Raw genomic sequence first — 22,324 nt, forward strand, 5'->3', positions numbered from 1 at the left:
TTATCAACGTCCTCCACATAAACCATCGCTGCCACTAGGGCTACATCATTGTCAAAAACCGTGACCATCAATTAAGCACCTCAAAGGTGCTCCTCGTGACCTAACGCCACCCCGAAGGTAACAAGCCCATCACGAGAAATCCCGCGTCATGCACCTCTAGGATGCTATATCACACAAAAGCACATCGACACACACACACACACACATCTATAACCTTGTTGTCTTACTAGACTATGGATTAAGTTCGTCACTAACAACACCAATACCCCCATCACACTCCTAAGCAAGGCTACCAAAAACCCTATCGACCCATACATCATGAAAGCTACCGTGCCATGAGATAATATTTAATAAATATTTTTACTTCGAAACTCGTTTGCTAATTTAACAAGATGTAACACCTCGAAAATTTGCGTCCTATAATGCATTGACACGTGTCATAAGCTTGAACGTGTTAATAAATGCGATAGAGGGACTAAAGTTGACAAACATAGAAAGTATGTGAATTCAAGGGTTCGAAATGTCAACAATAGATAAATATGCCCTACAATACCCCTACATGACGTTTATACCCTTAAACGAATGATTCATGGATCATACGAAGCTCATTGTGAAAAAAGTGAGAAATTACAAACTACAGGGGTTAAATGTGTCAACATGTTTAAGTTATACCTCTGAGTGACCTTTTAGCAAACCCGAAGCTTGGTAAAGGTAAATTATGCTCATTAGAATAAGTTATTAAAATTTCATAAAGTTCCGTTGTAAAATGAGAAAGTTATGATCGATTTCGTACATGAGGGGTTAAAAACGTCAATGTTGGAAGTTAAGACTTTTCGGGTAATAACAAGGTAATCAAGGACTTAGCATGATAGGTAAAAGTCTAGGGGCCCTTGTAAGTAATTTGGAAGGGGTCAAAGTGCAAGAGATAAGTTAAGTTGACCTTTCGAAGAACCAGGAGCCAGCATGCAATTAATGAAAAGATTTGGAGTCAGATCTGAAGGCTCACGCGGCCCGCATAAACATTGTGAAGGCCTTACGCGGGCCGCCTGACGCGCCCAGATGCAGAAAATCGTTTTTGTGCCTGTTCAGCCCATGTAAACGACTTATGTTGCCTTTAAACACTTCCAAGAGCTGCCTAAACATCCCCTAGACATTTAGGGACACTTGTTGATGATCAAGAACCATTGGTAGTGTTGTGTGTCAACAATCCATGGTGATTAAATCACTATATAAAGGCCTTTGGTTGCAACTTTGATCATTGATCCATTCCTTCTTCATCTGATCATTTTTGAAGCCCAAGACCTCCTTCTAAGCTTCCCTAGTCGTGCATAGGACCTTTGTAAGTATGCTTGACCTTTCCTTATTGAGTTTTCGCTTAGTTTTAGCTTAGAAGTCAAACCGTCGTAAGTAACGGTTGACTTAATGATTAATCGCCATTGGTCCAGCGATTGATCGAATCGAAGGTGGTTATAAGTTGGTAATCATGTGGGCTTTAAACCCTTAAAAGAGCACCCTCTGATTCCCATTCTAACTAGGTCAAATGTCGGGTCAAAGTTGTTTATAAAAAGTCAACAGAAGCTTAATTTTCGATTTAGCGCATAAGTAGCAACGTAGAAGGCGTATAACCTATTTTAACATTCATGTAACATGATAATAGGTATATTAACTAGTCTAAGCTTGTTTGATCCGACCATTTACTATTTTGACCCGGTTCGGAACCGAAAGTCGCAAAGCTTTGACTTTTGCTTTGACTTCAGTTCTGACCCGTTGTGGTATGATTTAGATATGCCTTAGGACTCTCTTAGGACCAGGTTACATGATGGTGCAACCCTTTGTGACCGGTTCGTTGTTTGTCCGAGTCTTTTACATATTTCCGTTAAACGCCTAAAAGTTGACCATAACGCCCTTTTTACTTTAAAATGAGAATTTTGGACATGTGACAGGAAAATAACCTTAGTTACTGATTTCTAAGCATGTCCCTAAAATTTCACGTCAATCCGAGGTCTAGAATAGGAGTTATGCTAAATAGCGCAATTACGGAAACTTTAGTAATTAAAAGGCGCAATTAGCATAAAGCCTATCTAAACCCAAATTTCAACACCAAACCTTTTACACACTGATGTAAAATAATATTTTGGGATTTTTAAAGATTTTTAATTATTTTTAACCTACTCACAACCTGCGGTTATGGCATCGATTCGGTAAATACCGAATATACCCTTTTCGGACATAACTTGAGTTCTACATGGTATTTTGACCCGATTCCAGTTGCTACTGATGTTATATAATAAATAGAGTATTTTGGACATTATAAACTGTTCGGAAAACTCAGATTTCCTGTAGAACTCAGAAACCTCTTTTATAATCTTTAAAATGACCGAAATACCCCTACGGGGCGTATATTGGATTTAAACTCGTTACGGGCATTATGGAAGGTATCCTACTGATACCACAACCTCTTTAGAGTATATTAACTTAGGAAACTTGTGTAGGACTCTTACGGTTACCCGTTACGCCTTTTTGCGCGCACGGTTCGGTTTATGTAACTAGCTTACATAAACTAGCCGAAACGGGTCAAACCTTATCATTTTTACTTCAAAATCCAGAGTGTGGTTATTATACCCATATGAAACAAGTCTTCAAACTTGTTGGGTCCAAACCACATTCCATTCCCGGTTTTCGCCTTCCATGCGATTAAACCGTATTTATCCTTTGAAACTGACCGGTCTAAGCTAAGGCTAAATTAAAGGCCCGTTAGAAATCTAAAGGGTTAATAAAACCTTCGTTCCAGATTGAGAGCCCCAGCAGAAGTACTTGCGCTTGCTGATTAGAATATACGGCTGAGTATAAATTGCTTTTGCTAGCTCAGGTAAATACTTTTAACTTATTTTCCCTATACGGGCTTGGGATACGGTATTATAATAATACTGCGTGGTCGGGTATTAAATGTTTAGTCGGATTGTGATTAAATTATTGAGGTAACCCGCTTTAATCTGTATTGTTTGAAATAAAAGCCTTTAGGGGTTAATGACCATGTCCCGGATATCCCTGACATCATTGTATTATAAAATGGCCACGCCTTATGCACGAGGTGTAGGCATACCCCTGACAGTGCATAAGGGAAACGGTATCTCACTCTCTTGTGGGCCTATACTTGTGGCGTGTCTGTTAATCTTGACTCGATTTCTACATCGGGCCCTGAGCGTACAACGAACATGTAAATCCGTATACAAGATTATAAAGATAATTGTCCCAAGTTATAAGAGATATGTTGTGCCTTGTGCATTCAAATCAATTTTATTAAACCTTTTCAAATGAGTCGGTTAATTGTATTTACCAGTGTAAACTGACGTATTTTCCAAAAAGGGTTAAGTGACAGGTACTGAACGTAATTGGCTGGAAGCTCAGGGCGTTAATAAGGAATCTTGCAAGTTCTAGATGCCTAAAGTCTGTTGAACAGTGTTCTTTTATTGATCCGCCTGTGGATCCTTTACTTTCCGTTATAATACTTTGACATTACTTTATATTCGGAATGTAATATATTTATCTTTTGCTTCCACTGTGCATTTATATATTGTGTTGTTTGACTATGATGACATCAATTACGTCACGATACTCCCCACCGGGCCCACCGGTGATACGTGGAAATTCGGGGTGTGACACAAGATAACATGTAAAAAACTACAGAAAAAACCCGTAATTACATATATATGCTAGCCCCAAAGTAAACACGTAAAAAAGGGAAGTTAGAGCTCACCGGATGCAAAACTTCCAAATCCACGAGCTAACCGTCTCGAATCACGTCCTCAAATGAAACATGTACCGAAAACCCATGGTTCAAGTTCACTCGATTAAATAACGCAAAATCCGACCTATTCAGCTCGTGAACCGCATTAGGTTCCCATACCCGTCAACCATTAAACTTAGTTCGTTTTTCATCTAACGTCGTTCCCCGTGTAAAAGATTTTACAAGCACGGAATAATCCGGGTAAATACCATCGTCAGATAGTAACCGTATTTGTACTCCGCACCGTTTACAAAAAAAAAGAAGCCTTGAGTCCAACACAGTTTATATAGTCGTTGCAAATAGATGATTGATTAAGAATATTTAAATCGTTATTTGCAACAGGCATACCAAAGAATGCATGCCAAATCTAAAGATCTTGAGATGCAACCGCTTCAAGCATCATAGCCAGTTTTTTTATAATATTCACTGGTGTATTGCCCGCGCCACCTAGTTGGACAATTTCCTATTCCCATTTCATACAATCTGAATTACTGATCATCTCAAGTAAACCATGTTGTTCTTCATGAGTAAAGCAAAATGGATGAATTTGTTGCGTGTTTTAAAAAAATGTGGTTAAAAGAGGTGAATATATAGTTATTTTTAATTTTTTTAGTCAAACAACGGCTGGTTTGAACCAACCAACCACACACGGCCACGTCGTCTCCAAATTTGGCCTCTACGTCGGTGGAATTCTTCACGACCTCCACACAACGTCGTGCTCCATGCCGGTGTGAATGCAATATGTATGTAGCTTACGTCTAGTATCGAGTCTATGTTTAATGTAATTGTATGTGTTAGTATGAACTTGACTTAGTTTTGTATTGTGTAAGTCCCTTCGTACGAAGGGACATAATAGTTCAAGGTTGTATGTTATGGCTTAACACCCCGGTTCATACGAAGCCACAGGGGCCTTCGTACGAAGCCATAACTTCTATAAATAAGGGTGTTGGGTTCATTTGTTATGTAAGTTTTTGGCAATCTCTAGCGAAGCTCTGACAAAATTTCTCCAGGATTTGTAACTCTTCAAACATTAATGAGAAGTGATCTTAACGATATCTGTATGATCTTTATGTCGATCTCTTGCATGGATTCCGCACATTGCACGTAGATTACCGATCCGGTTGGAGCGTTTATTGAAGAAGATCACGGTCCTCACAGCCGGACACAGGGTAGTCAGCTTGGCGTGGACTGACTTCCACGTCGGATTTCCACACCCACACTGTGTAGCCTTAAAACCACGAGACCGCATGGGTGGGGCAGGGTTCTCACCTGTAGTGTGGTACCACATTTGCTATCCAACTCGCATCCTTTGCACTCCCCTACCTTTGATGGAAAACAAGCCTTTTTTTACAAAGAATCCCCTAACACCAATGCTCCACCACTAGTGTGGTCATCTAATTTTTCAGCTTCATCACTTCACTAACGATTCCTTGTTCCGCTAGGGGAAAACCAACAGTTTCAACATCTAATACTTCCTTTAGGCAATCCACACCCATTTTCCTGGGATCGGTTCAAGTTGCTTAAAATGGAAATTCTCCAAAGCATCTTCGACGTCAACATTGTTCTTGATGGCAACATATAATCGAGAGATGGTTTTAGTGGAAAAAAATGCTAACTAGAGAGAAGACAGTGATATAAAACAGGAGGTAAAAAAGACGGACTTGTCCTCACATGTCTTGCACGTGACTGCAACTAACGTTTTCCTATATCGTTTGTTCATCAAAATGATGAAATTTATATACTATCAATTAGCAACATTTTGTGATTTTTTGTATGTACACTTACTTAGTTTTGTTGTTTGTTTATGCTTATGTGGGTTATATCTTAGGCTGATTTGGTTGTAACTTATTTTGGTATTTAAGTGGTGCTTTATTTGGTGACTGGCTTCATTTTGAAGCTTCACCTTTTCTCTAATCCTGTCTATTTCTCTCTCCCTTTCCTTATTGTCTTTTTTTTATTTGTTTTTAAGCTTATATTATCTTTACTTTTTTTTTTGTTGGCTATGACAATTTGGTAACATCAAAAAAGCGTAACGCTCAAAAATAATGTGAACAAGCCTTTTCTTCATAATATTTTTAGTGAAGTCATATCTTGTTCCTTTTTAAAAAGAATGAAAGCAAATTCTAATTTATATATTAGTTTATAGGTAAAAAATAACTAACTCGAACAAAGAGCACATGTTTTTAACTTGGACAAATTCTACAACAAGTAATTGAGTCGGACCGTAGGATAAACGAGAAACTCGCTAAACTGACAGAGATGTCGCAGATATGTAAGAAACAAGCTAAATTATAACTTGAAACAAACCGTGTCAGCAAATGTTAATAAAAATTAATATGTTTAGTTACATTAGTTTTGGTAATCGTTGGTCGTAAATTTGTAAAAATTTATATTTGCAATCAATGATATAATTAAGGCTGTCCAAAAAGCTCGCGTCTTGAAGCTCGCTCAGTTTTAGCTCGGAAAAAGCTCGCTCGATATGACTCGGTTTGAAAGTGAGCCGAGCCGGCTCGGCTCGGTTAGAAAGTGAGCCTAGCTCGGCTCGGCTCGTGACAAGCCATCGATATGACTCGGTTTGAAAGTGAGTCGAGCCGGCTCGGCTCAGTTAGAAAGTGAGCCTAGCTCGGCTCGCCTCGTGACGAGCCAAATTGGCTCGGTTTGGCTCGCTTGGTAGCTCGGCTCGGCTTAGCTCGAATTATTTTACTTATAATATATTTTATTTTTATATACATATAATATATTACAAAAAAAATAATTATTATTTACATGTATTTAGGCTTCTAGTTTGATATCTATGATATATTTAAAGGTTGATTGTCGTGCTAATGAACAAATATCGTATTTACTTGAAATATAAAACTTATTTTGCGTTGTTGAACGTGATTTTGGCTTGTAATGTATTAGATTGAACTTACTTTGAATATGTGCTTTTAATGTATTGAATAATATTTTAGAATACTAAATTTTGAGAGCTATGTATTAATTTGTATTTTTAAAATCGAGCCAAACCAAGCCGAGCCGACCTAGCTCGATTTAAAACCAAGCCAAGCCAAGCCAGAGCTTAGATTTTCAGCTCGGTTTCAAATCTGAGCCAAGCCGGCTCGGTTTATAATCGAGCCGATCCCGAGCTTGGCCTAACTCGACTCGGCTCGACTCATGAACAGCCCTAGATCTAATATGCTTTTTTCTCTTGTATTTTCTATGTTTACAAATTTTAAAAGGCCCAAACTATCTACACACTTGGTGTGTAGATAGTGACCCTCAAAAGGTGTTTTTTGTCCTTATGTGCACACCCTGCAGTGTCGAACTGTGGTCAAAACACGGCGTTTTGGTCCGGTTAACCAGACAAAGACTGACGGGTGTCTGACGGGTCTGTTGACCGGACCAAAACGCCGAGCTTTGGCCGCGTTTTGGTCCTGTCAACCAGACCGGCTGTCAGTCTTTTGTCTGATTGACAGGACCAAAACCCGGCCAAAGCTCGGTGTTTTGGTCCGGTCAACAGACCCGTCAGAAACCCGTCAGTCTTTGTTAGGTTAACCGGACCAAAACACCGCGTTTTGGCCACAGTTCGACACTCCAAGGTGTACATATAAGGATAAAAAACATCTTTTAAAGTGTGTAGATAGAGAAATAGGTGTGCCAATAGGTACACCCTTTTAAAATTTGTATTTTCTGTCTACGTTTACAAACTTTATATAAAGCATGAAGGATTTCGTTTAATTTTCTTAATAAAAAGTACAAAACAATATTTCTTACAAGCGGCGAATGGTATTTCAAAACAATTTTGAATATAATATTTTATTACTCCATTTTCGCTATAAATTTGTGCGATAATATAAAGAAGATAAAACACTCCAGTACACTGCCATTCCTTCCTGCAACTAATTCCTTTTCAAACTGAACAACAACAACTCTCGAGTTTTTTCTTCTTTTTTTTGGCAGATTACATTCAGTTTCTCGAGATATCATCGTTCGCAATCTGTTTCCGTCACTAACAGGTATCAATTCCAACTCATTTTGTTCTGTAATTTCATCTAAATCTGTTTATCTTCATCCTTTGCGTCGTTAAACTGTTGACTCGAGTCATTTTTTGCTGTTTGCTCATCATGTTCATGTAAATCACCTGTTTATGCAGCTCATTTCGCGAAATTGTTACGAAAAACAGGTTAAATTCGTGATTTATATGTAGTTTATAAGTTTATAACTGTTGATTTGATACTATTTTTACTGTTTGTTCATAATGTTCATGTGAATCTCCTCTGTATGCAGTTCATTCCTCGAGATTATTACGAAAACAGGTTAGATAAGTGACTTATATGTAGTTAACATTGTTCGTATTGTTAACAGGTTCGAACACTGATCGTACGATTTGAATTGTGTTGATTTGATTCATTTTTCGCCTTTTGTTCGTCATGTTCATGTAAATCATCTGTTTATGCAGTTCATTTCGCCAGATTGTTAAGATTTGATTGTGTAATTGTTGATCGTATTGCTTATAGATTGATTAGATTTAAACAGTAATGGTACAGTTTGAATTGTGTTGATTGATTCAGTTTTTGCTGCCTGTTCATCATCTTCATGTAAATCACCTGTTTATGCAGTCATTTCGCCAGATTATTAAGAAAACACGTTAAATTTGTGATTGATATGTAGTTTATGACTTTTGATTGTGTAATCGTTTATCGTATTGTTTAAGGATTCGAACAGTAATGATACGAGTCGTATAGTGTAGTTAAACGAGTTATTTATTTAGATCCGGATGCTGAATCTGATATTTCCATGAGGTTTTGCTCTGTCAGTTGTTGGTTAGGGTGGAGGAAGCGACATGATGATGAATGTAGCTACTAGCAACTTACTTTTGTGCTCCTATTATTTCACTACAGCTTTAATTATGTCTTTTCTTTGGTGGTGTGCACTTTACTATGAATATTAGTTGTCTTCAACTACAAGTAAAATCTTTCAACATGGATACAAAAAGTGCACTAGTTTATTCAATTTGATTTTGAAAGTAAAAAGTGTTTTATTCTCGTGTTTTTGATCAATTAGCAGGATGATGATCAGAAAGACATGGCTATGGCTATGTGTGATACTGATAGGTTCACTACGCGTGATGAGAACGTATGGTTTTTATGTTAATATTACTTATCTTGAAAGTGCAGTGGATATAGGAGCCGGTAAACCAACTAAAACTCAAATTCACCCTTTCTTCTCTTGGAAAAAAAATAGAATAGCTGAAGTTAGTGTATTTATTATTTGACACATGATTTTCTGCAGTTTGTTTGGATGGGAGTCCACCTGCATATCACTGGAACATGGGATCTGGTGCAGGAATCAACAACTGGTTAGTACACATTGAGGTTCGTTTCTCACTGCCTGTAATCCGATAATTAATAGAGAATCGTGCGTGCTACATGTGTCCAGTGTTTAGTGCATGACATTGATAAGCATGTGTTGACCAGAATGCATTGATAGTTTTACTGAAATGATAATGAGCCTTAACAGTTCAAATGATTCTTGATGCAATGTTGCTAATGTGCTAGTATGGTTTATATATTACTTTTTATGATTATATTTACAAGGGAGGAGGATGGTGCAACAATGTCTCTACTTGTCTCGCCCGTAGTTTGACCCGTTTAGGCTCCTCCAAACAAATGATGGAACAGGTTGCTTTCTCCGGGATTTTACATGACGAGCCTCAATACAACCCTGGTAAAAAGTTACATATTTAACCGAGATATCATATTATCGTACATCATCATGTTTTCATTGTTTATGTGTTTTAAAAATATTTACAGATTTCTACAACTGGAATAAGATCAAGGTCAGATACTGTGATGGTGCATCCTTTACGGGTGATGTCGAAAACGTCGATCCAGTAAGTTCTAGTATTGGCTTTATTATCTCTACGAACTTATAATTTGTTCTAATAAATGCACGGCGGTTTTCCTTTTTCTTAAATATTGTAGGAAACTAATCTTCACTTTAGAGGAGCAAGGATATTCAATGCTGTCATTGAGGATTTATTAGCAAAGGGAATGATTAATGCTGAAAATGTATGATACAACGATTCATAAATCGAACCCGAATACTACTTTATACGCTTGATAGCTACTTAATCGGTAGATGTTTATGATAGGCCATTCTCTCTGGATGTTCAGCTGGTGGACTGGCATCCATATTGCACTGCGATAAATTTAAAGCGTTTTTTCCTGCGAGCACCACAGTGAAATGCCTTGCTGATGCCGGTTATTTTATTAACTCGTAAGATATAATCATTAATCACAACCCTTTTCTTTGCCTTAATTTACTTATTTTTCAGCATAGTAATAACATAGTTATTTATAAACAGGAAGGATCTGTTTGGAAAAAGACGCCTCGAGGCCTTTTATGATGATGTGGTCAATATACATGTACTCTCTTACACCCTATATAGAATTAGAATCACGAAAAACATTTACACATTCAGCATTGTTGAGTTTAATGTTTATACCTTAGAGTAAAAAGCCATTTTTTTCCCTGAGGCTCGGCCAGTTTTGCGACTTTCGTCCAAAAGTTTGTTTTTCTGCATCTGGATCCAAAAGGTTTGATATCTTTGCTATTTTCATCCGGCTCGTTAACTCCATCCATTTTCTCCGTTAAGTCAGGGGTATTTCCGTCTTTATTGTTAACCTAAAGAGCAATTCGGTCTTTTTCACTTTATGTAAAAAGATCAAATACCCCTGAAAAAGACCGAATTGCCTTCCAAGTTAACAAAAAAGACGGAAATACCCCTGACTTAACGGAGAAAAATGAATGGAGTTAATGAGCCGGATGAAAATGGCAAGATTTCAAACCTTTTGGATCCAGAAGCGGAAAAACAAACCATGGACGAAAGTCGCAAAACTGGCCAAACCTCAGGGACGAAAATGGCTTTTTACTCTATACTTTATTGCATCTTCTGGTGGTTAATTTTTCTTTTGTTTCTGTTGTAGGGATCAGCCAAAAGTCTGCCCCCATCATGCACTTCCAAGATGAACAATAGTTTAGTAAGATAAAATGTGTTTTACAAATTTTCCAACTTTTATACTTTCTCAAATTTTAAATATTTTTCGGTTTTCGCAGTGCTTTTTCCCTGAAAACGTGGTCCAAGAAATAGAAACACCACTTTTTGTAACAAACGCGGCCTATGATTCATGGCAGGTTAGACAAACAGTTCAGTATATATTGCAGTGTTCAGGACATAATATAAACGGTTTACTTTTGATGTTTTTGATACATTGCGGTTTACATTCTATAGATAAAGAATGCAGTGGCTCCTGGGGTAGTTGATCCTCATGGTAAATGGCACGACTGTAAAATGGATATTGAGCAGTGTTCATCTGATCAAATTGAGATCATACAAGGTCCCTAATCACCCTAAGATAAATCATTATTGTAATTATATAGACAAATGGTGTTTCGGGTCAATCCAAATTTCCCGGGTATCTTGACCTGCACTCTATATTGACTAATGGTTATATTTTTGATTTACAGAATTCAGGTTGGAGTTCATACGCGCATTGGATGGATTTTTTGGCACTTCTTCACCAAGAGGGATGTTTATCAACTCTTGCTATGCCCACTGCCAAACTGAAATACAAGAGACATGGTATATGAGCGATTCACCCATGTTGAGTAACAAGGTAAAGTGGGCCAACCCGTTTGTTCTCTTATAAGTGAGTCGACTTGAGTTATAATTTATCGCTGACGGGTCAAACAAGGATAATTAGCTAAAAAGTAAAAGGTAAAGAATTGATTTTCTTTTAAATACAAAAGTATCATAATAATAGTTTTGGATTCATATTTCAAACCATCTACTATTAATAAAAATGTTTGCGGGTCATTTCAGATCCGTTTTGGCCCGTTACCCAGATGCATGACTTGAAAGGTTTGATCAATATTTTTGGAACTAACTGATACCACGAATGTTACTATAGACGATTGCAGAAGCAGTTGGAGACTGGTTTTACGACAGGAGTGCATTTGAAGAGATAGACTGCCCATATCCGTGTGACAAAACATGCCATAACCGTATTTTTTAATAATAGTCGCCATCCAGCAGAAACGATACACATTCTTTGGAACGGCAATCACACGTATGAACACAACATATTCTGAATCCGGAAAACGTGTAAGAAAACACAAGGTTTGTTTAGTTTTGGAAGTTATAAAACCAAAGCTGATACAAAGTGTGGTTGCTGTATTCTTTATTGATCATGTAATTTACATTAACGATTCTTAGGATACCTATTTACATTCTTGGAGCTCGATTCGTTTACTTTCTTGTTGACTTGTTGTTTCATTTAGTTGTTTTGGTTACGTGACACCTGGTTTCAAGCTAGCTTAGGGTGTCCGGGGCACCCTCGGTGACCCCATGCGGGGACCGGTTTTACCGAGCGGGGAGGGTGCCGCCGAAGGCGGATGGAGGGCAATCGGGAGGTGGGTCGGGGTGAAGTCACCGAAGAAGGAAGGGGGAGAGTGTGGGGCCACCATCTTTTCAAACCAATCAATTATTTCTTTTTTTTTTTAATAAAAAAACAAGTCATCTAATAGGGGAGTGCTGCCATCAAATTGGGGTGCGAGGGGAGTTTAAGAGGGGAGTTGACGTGACATAAACGGATTGGGTGTGCGTAAGAGATGGGACTCCCCTAAGAGGGGAGTGCCCCTCTCACCCTTATAATAGCAAATATAAGAGCATTCACATTCTATCCATCAAAAAATGTGAGGGGGAGTTTTTATATTATAAAGGGTATAAAAAGTAGTTGTGAGTGGAGGAGAGAGAAAATGTTACTGTTCATCTGTATATTTGAGGGGACACTGTTCACCCAGTATAATTTTTTTAATATATCTTGAAAGTGGTTGTGAGTGAAGGAGAGAGAAAAATGTAATGATAATATTATTTAATTGAAAAGGAGAGAGAAAAAGTATTTGTTTTTAGTGAAAATATATTGATATAGGAGTTGTTTTTTAGTGGAATGTATGTATAATTTGATGGATTGGATGTGAATGCTCTAAAGCAATTAATGAAGTTATATTGTCTAAGAATATCATGGGGCCATAAGATATTATCACACATAATATTAGAGTGGCGGACTCAGAAATTATTTCCAAGATGTGCGAATGGGGGCTTTAACCAAAATTTTAAGGGGTCACCTCTCTTGAGAGGAGAGGTAAACTATATTTTTAAATATAAAAAACAAAAAGAAATTATGATTGGTTGAAAAGAGTGAGCCCTACCATTATCCAACTCTCTCTCCTCTTCCCTCTTCGGTGACTACTCACCGCTTACACTTAATCACCCCACTCACCCAAGTGTTGGCGGTGGTGTTACCGCGAGGTAAACTCACTCAATTACCCCACTTCACCCACCCACCCCGTTCACCCTTATTTTTTTTAGAACGGCGACTTTCAATTTATGCAACCAAAGTCGCACCTCCCGCAATGGGAGACCACCACCCTACTCTGGCCAGTTATGTTGTCTTAACCGGGCCCACACTGGCATCAGAGTTTGGCTAGGCGTTTAAGGAAAAACCACACAGGTACTCGCACGAGTGATTAATAGAGAGTGACCCCCACCTATGTGTAAAACCTTGATGGCTCCAAGACTCGAACCCCAGACCAAAGCCGGTTCCCAAGCCTTATCATTGCCTTTGGTGTCCACTGGGCCAACGGCCAGGGACCCGTTCACCCTTATTGACTTGTTGCTTTTTACAAAAAGAAGTTTTTTAAAAATTGTTTGGATTACCTTTTGTGATGAGAAATAGTAAAATGATAAAAAAAGATATGATAAGTTTCCATGTTTAGTTGTTATTTTAAAGGATGGTGTTAAATTTGTAATTTTATATATTAAAAAAGTCAAAAGCCATTTAAAACCCAGGTTTCTGTGGCTTTTGAAAAACAATTTTTTACCCCGTCTCAAAAAGCCAAAATAAAAAGAATTTTTGTCAATGTCAAACACTTTTTTAATGTACTAGTTTTTTAAAAAGAACTTTATATGGTTTTCCTTTTGTCAATGCCAAAATAGAAAGCAATTTTTTCAATGCCAAAATAATAAGCCATCTATTGTTGCACCAGAACTATAATGAGTATCAAGAAGAACTTTATATAGTTTCCCTTCTCAACATGTAAAAGTTCCACATGTTGGGACCAAGAACACAATTCCACAAACACAAGAACAATCTGCAACAAGCACACACACTCACATACTCTAAATCACAAGAACAAGAACACAAGATTTATAGTGGTTCGGTCTAATCTGATCTATATCCACCCCCACAACTAGTTCTTTTCTTTATTAGGTGCTCAAGAGTTTACAGACATGAATGAGAAGTATATATAGGGGGTTACAATTAGGGTTGTTGACTTTAAACTTTACTAACAGAGAATACTCCTGCTAGCTGTAGGAGGAGTATAACACAGAACACCCCTGCTAGATGTAGAAGGAGTGTAACTAAGAACACCCCTGCTAGTCAAATCCTCCACAAAACAACAATCTCCCACTTGGAGGCTTTGACAACTTCAAACTGCACTCCATGCAACTTCATATTCATAAGTACCTCTGTAAACATTCCATCTTCACTAGTTGTGGGCGGCCTTCTCATCGGTTAACCTGAAGGCCCATTGAAGCTCCCACTGAGCTTCAACTCATCAGTCACTACTTGTGACTCGTTCTCTGTCCCTATCGGCTCCAACTGACACGAACTGCCCGATCCTGGAACATCCTGAGAACAAACACTCTCCGAATAAAGCAGATAATCAACTGGAGAGACTTTGACAGCTAGAATACTGGTTCTCTTAACCCACTGTCGTCTGGTAACTCTGACTGAAGCACGACCCGTGCTCCCACTGCCACGAATGCCCCTGACTGGTTTTACTGAACCTTTTCTAGCACGTTCAACCTGAATCTGACCTGTGACTCTGGGTTTGCCATCTGCAAAGCAAACCTTCTTCTGCCCACGAGATTCTGTGAACCGGATTTTGGTCTTCTTCTGAACTGGGAGAACCTCTCCCTCGGGCGGTACACTGACCATGTACAATGAGCCTCTCTTCTTGCCACGTGCAACTACTAAATTTCCCTTAATTACCTTCCACTGTCCACTACCGAACTTAACCTCGTGACCCTGATCATCCAGCTGCCCGACTGAAATAAGCATTTTCTTCAAGCCTGGAATAACTCTCACGTCTCTTAAAGTCCACGTAGATCCGACTGGAGTAACTAAGTCAATATCACCCAAGCCTGTGACATCTAAGACTTCATCATTTGCAAGTCGTACCTTGCCAAAATCCCCAATTTTAAGATTCCGTAGTGCTTCACTGCTGTGGGTAGCGTGAAATGAAGCACCCGAATCCATAACCCAGGAATCCACACTGCTCTCCACATTACAGATCAAAACTTCATCATCTGAGTGGTCTACTGCAGCGTTAACTTCTTTCTTTTCATTTGGACATTGATTCCTGAAATGTCCAACCTCTTTACAGTTCCAACAGGTAACATCATTTCGAGCCCTAGACTGGCTCTTCTTTCTGTTCTTGCTGCCACTACATCTGTTATTCTTCCTTCCTCTGCCAACATGCATTAAATCACCTGATGATCCACCTGAACTTCTTCTTCGGACGTCTTCGCCCAGAATAAGATCCCGCATCTTCACAAACGTAAACTTGCTCGTATCTGAAGAGCTCGTAACAGCAGTTACGGTTCCGGACCAACTATCGGGTAATGAGGACAATAACAATAGGGCTTGAACCTCATCATCAAACTTGATGTTCACAGACACCAACCGAGACAATATCGAGTTTAAGTTATTGATGTGCGCTGTAACTGAATCACCTTCCCTCATCCTAGTATTCACAAGCTCTCGAATAAGATAAACCTTGTTCGCTGCAGAAGGCTTCTCATACATATTCGATAATGCTGCCATCATTCCTCTTGCTGAGGTCTCCTTCTGGATGTTGAATGCAACATTCTCCGATAGAGAAAGCGTTATCACTGCTCTGGCTTTCTTATCTAACCTATCCCAATCTGCTTGTGGCATTTTTTCTGGCCTTTCATCCTTGAGCACTACATCTAAGTCTTTCTGACAAAGTAATGCTTCAATCTGCATCTTCCACCAACCAAACTTCTTCCCGTCAAACTTTTCGATTTGCACCTTCCCGTCTTCTGCCAAGATAACAAATAACACGACTAAAACGAAACTGAAATCGAAACAATTAGAAAACCAACACTGAAACAAATAGAAACAGAAAACACCTGATTCAAGTTTCTTTGATCTTCAAACAGACGGTTTAGCACTTGTATCTCAATACTTATCTCTTTGGTCAAAGTTGAGGGGCCTTTTTGCAAATAAGAGAAAGCTGATTTTCTCTTAAAGAAACAAGGAAAAAAGGAACGCCCAGTTCTTTCTTCTTCCTACGACCTGCTCCCACTAACTTCCACAAAATCAAGCAACTCAAGTGCAGAATTGAAACCCTAGGTCTTCAATTTTGGAACCCTAGATGCGATATCTAACAAGGATGGCCTTCAATTTTGTAACCTTAGGCGGCGGCTACTGGGTTATCGAACCCTAGTCGCAACCTGCTGAAGATGTCTTCAAATCGGAGCCCTAATCGGAGTTAGGAACTGACGGCGGTGGCGGCTGTGCTAGCGGTGGCTGGTTCAGAAACCCTAGACGCTATGCCTGCGACTGTGACTGAAACCCGAGACCACGACTTGTTCTTCAACAGGTAAGTGTTCTTCTTCACCTCTTACCTAGTTTGTGTGAATCAATCAAGAGCATGAGCTCTGATACCAGTTGTTGGGACCAAGAACACGATTCCACAAACACAAGAACAATCTGCAACATCCACTCCCACAACTAGTTCTTTTTTAGTTTGATACCGTCCTATTTTCATTTTAGTCAACATGGTAAATAAAGATGAGGTGAGAAATGAGGTCATTTTATATTTACACTATTAACAGTTAAACATAGATAATGTGAGAATGACATGCTACAAAATAAATATGATACCATAGCGTATAAAAAAATGAAATCACATGCCAATAACACTAACATTGTAAGAATATGAAAGACTTGATTGATATTATTGATATGTTTGATTACAATATATAGAGATCACAAGGAACCCTAAAAACCTAATCAAGCCCGTGGGTTTACACTAATAAACACTAGTCCAAGAATGCAGTCCAATACTCCCCCTCAGTCTGAGTGGTAGAAAATCGAACGCTTAGACTGGAAAAAAAAACAAACAAAACAATAAAAATAAACTAGTCTCAATCTCGGTTCTTGACTCGTAGGTCCAAATTTCTGCCCAAAAAACCTGGTTTTGCCAAAAGAAATAACAATCCGTATTCTACTTCACATTAAATCGGTGTACGGCTTCCACTGCTTTAGTTTCTTAGTTCCCGGAATAATAACACAAGACAAGCAAGATCCCAGTCGGCCATGGCAAGACGAACAAGGAAGAAAGACTGTAGAAGACAACCGGCGACCATGGTCGAGCGTGGTGTGTCTAAGAGAGATGGTGAAGGCCGGTGATCGTGGTCAGGCATGCGGCTTCAAAAAGAAGTGAGATCCGTAGATCAAAGAAAGAGATTTGATCAAACCGTGGTTTGATAGGCTGAGATCGGTGGCGGCGGACCGTGGACCGGTGAACGAAAGAAAGAAACAAATAGACATCTGGCGACCGTGGTCGTGCAGCTGCGTGTCGAACCGAACACCGATGACCGTAGTCAGGCGAGGACTTCGAAGAGAAGTGAGATGCATAGACCCAAGAAAGATAGAGGGCGAAGGCCGGTGATCATGGTCAAGAGGCAACAAGAGAGAGAATATAGATCCGTAGATCTAAGTGATCAAACCGTGGTCTAAGATTGATGGCCACGGTGACAATGAATGACACGGCTGCGGACAGTAGTACAGTATGTGATGCGGCAACACGGCTGGTGGCTAGTGGACTGTAGTCCTACAAGGAGCGGCTCAATGAAAAGGCGGCACCAGATAACCGTAGTCAGATCTGGGCAGCGAAGCGGCTCGAGGGATAACCAGCAGCATAGGACCGCACATCTCAGACCGATGGCATGTGGCTGTCTTGTTAACAGCGATAGAAGCAGAATCATACTCGATCAGAATTTTAACCGATGACAGGGGATATTGTTTGGAACCGTGACTGAGACTTTATTTAGAATGTGAAATAAAAAAAAAGAATGATAGGAAACAAACGGGGGCCGGACAGGGCGACGGCAGTGGCGGCACGCCGCCCTGTCTAGGGTTTTTTTCAAGTGGTGACGGCTAGGATTTTATTATTTTTGTGTGGCGCGACGGAAACAGTATAGAGCGCGGGCTCTGATACCATGTAAGAATATGAAAGACTTGATTGATATTGTTGATATGTTTGATTACAATATATAGAGATCATAACCCTAAAAACCTAATCAAGCCTGTGGGCTTACACTAATAAACATTAGTCTAAGAATGCAGTCCAATAAATATCAACAACATTTAATCATTTATCGACATTAAGAAATCCATATCATATCAACTCATAATTTCATTCATAATTCAATATTGATTACAAAGAGGTTTATATATATTCTACTAGTTACAATAATAACCCTCTAACTTCTGACAATTAAATATTTGGCTTAACATTCCTCCGCAAGTTGAGGGCGGGTAACGACCTGCAACATGGATCTTAAAAATTTAAATCTTTGAGTTGATAACGGCTTCGTGAAGATGTCGGCAATTTGATCATCTGTTTTAATAAATTGAGCCTTCAGATTTCCTTGACTGACTTGCTCACGAACAAAATGGAAATCTACCTCCACATGTTTAGTTCTAGCATGGAACACCGGGTTTGCTGAAAGATACGTAGCTCCAAGATTATCACACCAAAGAGTGGGCTTATTCAACTTAACTCCCAATTCTTGTAGAAGAGACTTTAACCAGATTAGTTAAGCAACCGTATCAGCAATAGCCTTGTATTCGGATTCAGTAGACGACCTAGAGACAGTTTTCTGCTTATGAGCTGACCATGATACTAAGTTTGAACCCAAGAAGATAGCATAGCCCCCCGTGGATCGATGGTCGACCGGGCAACCAGCCCAATCGAAATCCAAATATGCTGTAATAGGAACCAACCGCTCACCCCAATGTGAATCAGCAAAGGCATGTAATGTAGACGTTGAGTTCGATGTAAAACGAAGGCCCAGTTGAGACGTTCCCTTGAGATAGCGAATTATACGTTTGACAGCCGTCCAATGGGATTCGTGAGGTGCATGCATGAACTGACATACCCTGTTGACAGCGTAGGCAATGTCGGGCCTAGATAAAGTGGCATACTGAAGTGCTCCAACACAATGGCGATATCTTGTAGGATCGGACATAAGTGGGTCGTCCTTGGTTATCGTATCTGTTTTGGCATTTGTAGGTGTTGCAAGCGGTTTCGATTATTTTAACCCGGCTCGATCAGTAAGTTCCTGAATATACTTCCGTTGAGATAGGATAAGACCCGAAGAGGTGTGAAGAACTTCAATACCAAGAAAGTAAGTAAGACGACCCATGTCAGTGAGAGATACCTGCTGACCAAGTGAGGCAATAATGCGATTAACTGTGTTGAGATCGTGCCCGTAATAATGATGTCGTCCACGTAAACTAGTAGGTAAACCTGCGTACCCGAGCGGTTAAGGATAAATAATGATGGATCAGTTTTGGAACCATGAAAACCAAGATGCTGTAAGACGTTTGAGAGTTTGGTGAACCATGCCCTGGGCGACTGTTTTAAGCCAAAAAGGGATTTGTGCAACTTGCAAACATGATTAGGATGTTTAGGATCCTCGAAGCCCGGTGGTTGACGCATGTAAACCGTTTCATGTAGATCACTATGTAAAAACGCATTTTGCACATCAAGTTGTTTGAGAGACCAATTGTTAGAGACGGCAATAGTAAAGGAATTCGGTTCAAAAAGAACGGTAGCGGTGGTGGCGATATTGGCCGAAGGGTCAAAAATTTTTCGGGGTTTAGGATGTGGCCGAAGGTGAGGAGGTCGGTAACGGGGCGTGGTTGGTTGCGAAGGAGAGGAAGTAGGTTGGGTGGTGTTGGTCTGAGGAATAAGGGCGGTTTGGACAGGTTCGGAAATAGGTGGGGGTGGGTGGCGATGGTTCGATTGTAGGAAATGGATGGGTTATCGAAAATGCTTAATGGCGGATCAGGAATTGTAGAAAAGGAAGTACCGGCTGTGGAGGATGAAGGAGGGTCGATGGAGGGTTCAGTAAGGGAGGGAAAAACATGCTCGTTAAATCGTACATGGCGAGCAATGTAGATTTGGTGAGTAGTTTGATCAAGGCATTGATATCCATGATGAGACGGGCTATAACCGAGAAATATACAAGGAGTAGAACGAAAATCAATTTTGTGTTGGTTATATGGACGTAAATAAGGAAAACAGAGACATCCGAAAACTCGAAGAAATTAGTAATCGGGAGGGCGTTGGAAAACTAGTTGATATGGGGATTTGTTTGAGGAAAGACGAGAAGGTAGACGATTGATGAGGTAGACGGCGGTTTGAAAAGCGAATGACCAAAAAGTTTGAGGTAGTTTGGATTAGGCTAGTAAGGTGAGACCGGTTTCCACGACGTGGCGGTGGCGACGCTCGACAATACCATTTTGTTCACTCGTATGAGGACACGAGCGACGATGTAAAATACCATGGGATGTAAAAAACTGAGTAAGGTTCTGAAACTCGCCACCCCAATCAGTTTGAACACTTTTTAGTTTGGTGTTAAATTGGCGTTCAACTAGGCGAACGAAATTTGTAAAGGTGGTAAAAATGTCGGACTTTTGCATGAGCGGGAAATACCACATATAGCGGGTATGATGGTCAACACATAACAAAAAATAACGATAACCGTCAAAGGACGTGGTAGTATGGCCCCAAACATCACAATAAACCAAATGAAGTATGTTTTTACTACGAAAAGATGAAATAGGCAAAGTAAGTTTGGACATTTTTCCTAATTGACAAGAAGTACACAAAGATGAACAAAGTTTGTGAGAAACAGGTAAAGAAAATGTTTTAACAATATGTTGAAAAACTCGAAAGTGAGGATGCCCAAGTCGTTGATGCCACATAGTAGATGGAGCTCGAAAAGCAGTGAACGCCATCTTGGAAACCGGTTGAAAAGAAGGTAGACGAATGGTGTAGAGACCCTGGTCACTAGGGCACGTGAGGAGGATAGCCCTGGTAGCCTCGTCCTTCACAACAAAAAAAGAAGTGTCAAATTCAAAGAAAACGTTGTTATCTTTGCAAAATTTGTGAATGGAAAGTAGGTTACGTTGTAAGCCCGGGACATGAAGTATGTGATTAAGTTGTAAGTTTTTGTTTGAGGTAAAAAAGGATTTTGAACCGAAATGAAGAATTGGAAGAGAGTTACCGTTACCAACATAGAGGGAGTCATTGCCGTAATAGGCGTCCGAGTTGTCCATACTAGCAAGATCAGGAGTACCATGGGAATTAGCGCCTGTATCCGAGGTCCAAGTAGTATATGAGCCCGCCTCCGAGTTAGCATAATTCACTTGAGGTGATCCACGAGAGGATCCGGTGTGATTCGGGCACTGTGAGGGAATATGACCAATACCGCACCTATTGCAATGACCGTAAACCATATTTTGAGTGGACGCCCAAGCAAATTGACGAGAGCCTTGTGAACCACCACAACCACGGCCCTCGCGAGAAAACCCGTGGCCCCGACCATATCCACGGGTCGGTCTTGAAGAAGCAGACCGAGAAGCATAATTCTCCTGAGGAGCCGATGGTGAGGCCGACGATTGAGTTGTGGAAGCAAGTTGGTTTGCCAAAAGTTGAAGGTTGGTAATCTGCTGCTGAATCGAAGCCAAATCGGGGTCCGGGGAAGTAGTTATTGCGGCAGTGGTAACATTGAAGACTTGTGGAGAGGCCGATGATGAAGAAACAGTGGACCGAGTGATATATTCATGATCACCAATAAGGCCGTGAAGCTCGTTAAATTGAACCGGTGGGGAGCGGGCAAGAAGATTACTTTTCAAACCATGGTATTCCTCACGTAACCCGGCTATAGTAAGCATGACGAGATCTTTGTCTTTGACGGGTTCACCAATATTTGCAAGAGTCGTTGCATATTCTTGAGCGCGGCTGAGATAATCGATACCTTTTCACCATCTTTCATTGAAATCTTTAAAAGCTGCGTTTTCAGTGTGAACTCATGAGATGCATTCGAAGGAGCATATGCACGTGCTAGACTTAACCACACTTCCCGAGCCGTGTCTCCTTGGATGTGTTGAAACGAAGACTCAGAATCAGTGGATATAATAATCATGCGGAAATGTGCATCATTAGCAATCCAGTTTGTAAAATTAGGGTTTGTAGTAGTAGCACCACCGGTTGTAATTTTCTCTTCCGGGCAAGATAACGTGTTGTCAACATAACAATATAATGCATTAGCCTTTAGAAACGGTTCCATCATGGCTTTCCAATAGCCATAATTGTTTGGTG

At 39.9% G+C, this 22,324-nt stretch overlaps 1 protein-coding gene across 5 annotated transcripts; it reads left to right on the plus strand.

Annotated features, from left to right (window-relative positions):
* Positions 1 to 7,629: 7,629 nt before the first annotated feature.
* On the plus strand, positions 7,630 to 12,093 carry LOC110930137 (pectin acetylesterase 8). Of its 5 annotated transcripts, none has more exons than XM_022173365.2 (15): positions 7,630 to 7,785; positions 7,923 to 7,952; positions 8,057 to 8,085; positions 8,834 to 8,961; positions 9,062 to 9,144; positions 9,367 to 9,496; positions 9,583 to 9,662; positions 9,754 to 9,840; positions 9,924 to 10,048; positions 10,137 to 10,197; positions 10,759 to 10,812; positions 10,889 to 10,966; positions 11,064 to 11,169; positions 11,300 to 11,448; positions 11,743 to 12,093. In XM_022173365.2, exons 4-15 carry the CDS (start codon positions 8,838 to 8,840, stop codon positions 11,845 to 11,847), a joined length of 1,182 nt encoding a protein of 393 aa, XP_022029057.1. In that variant the 5' UTR covers positions 7,630 to 7,785; positions 7,923 to 7,952; positions 8,057 to 8,085; positions 8,834 to 8,837; the 3' UTR covers positions 11,848 to 12,093. The 5 variants fall into 5 exon arrangements, with proteins under 5 accessions (XP_022029057.1, XP_022029056.1, XP_022029060.1 ...); XM_022173364.2 differs by having other exon boundaries at positions 8,837 to 8,961; XM_022173368.2 differs by having other exon boundaries at positions 8,837 to 8,961; positions 11,307 to 11,448.
* Positions 12,094 to 22,324: the final 10,231 nt, after the last annotated feature.

This window comes from Helianthus annuus, chromosome 3, assembly GCF_002127325.2.
Source record: "Helianthus annuus cultivar XRQ/B chromosome 3, HanXRQr2.0-SUNRISE, whole genome shotgun sequence".
Taxonomy (NCBI): Eukaryota; Viridiplantae; Streptophyta; class Magnoliopsida; order Asterales; family Asteraceae; genus Helianthus; species Helianthus annuus.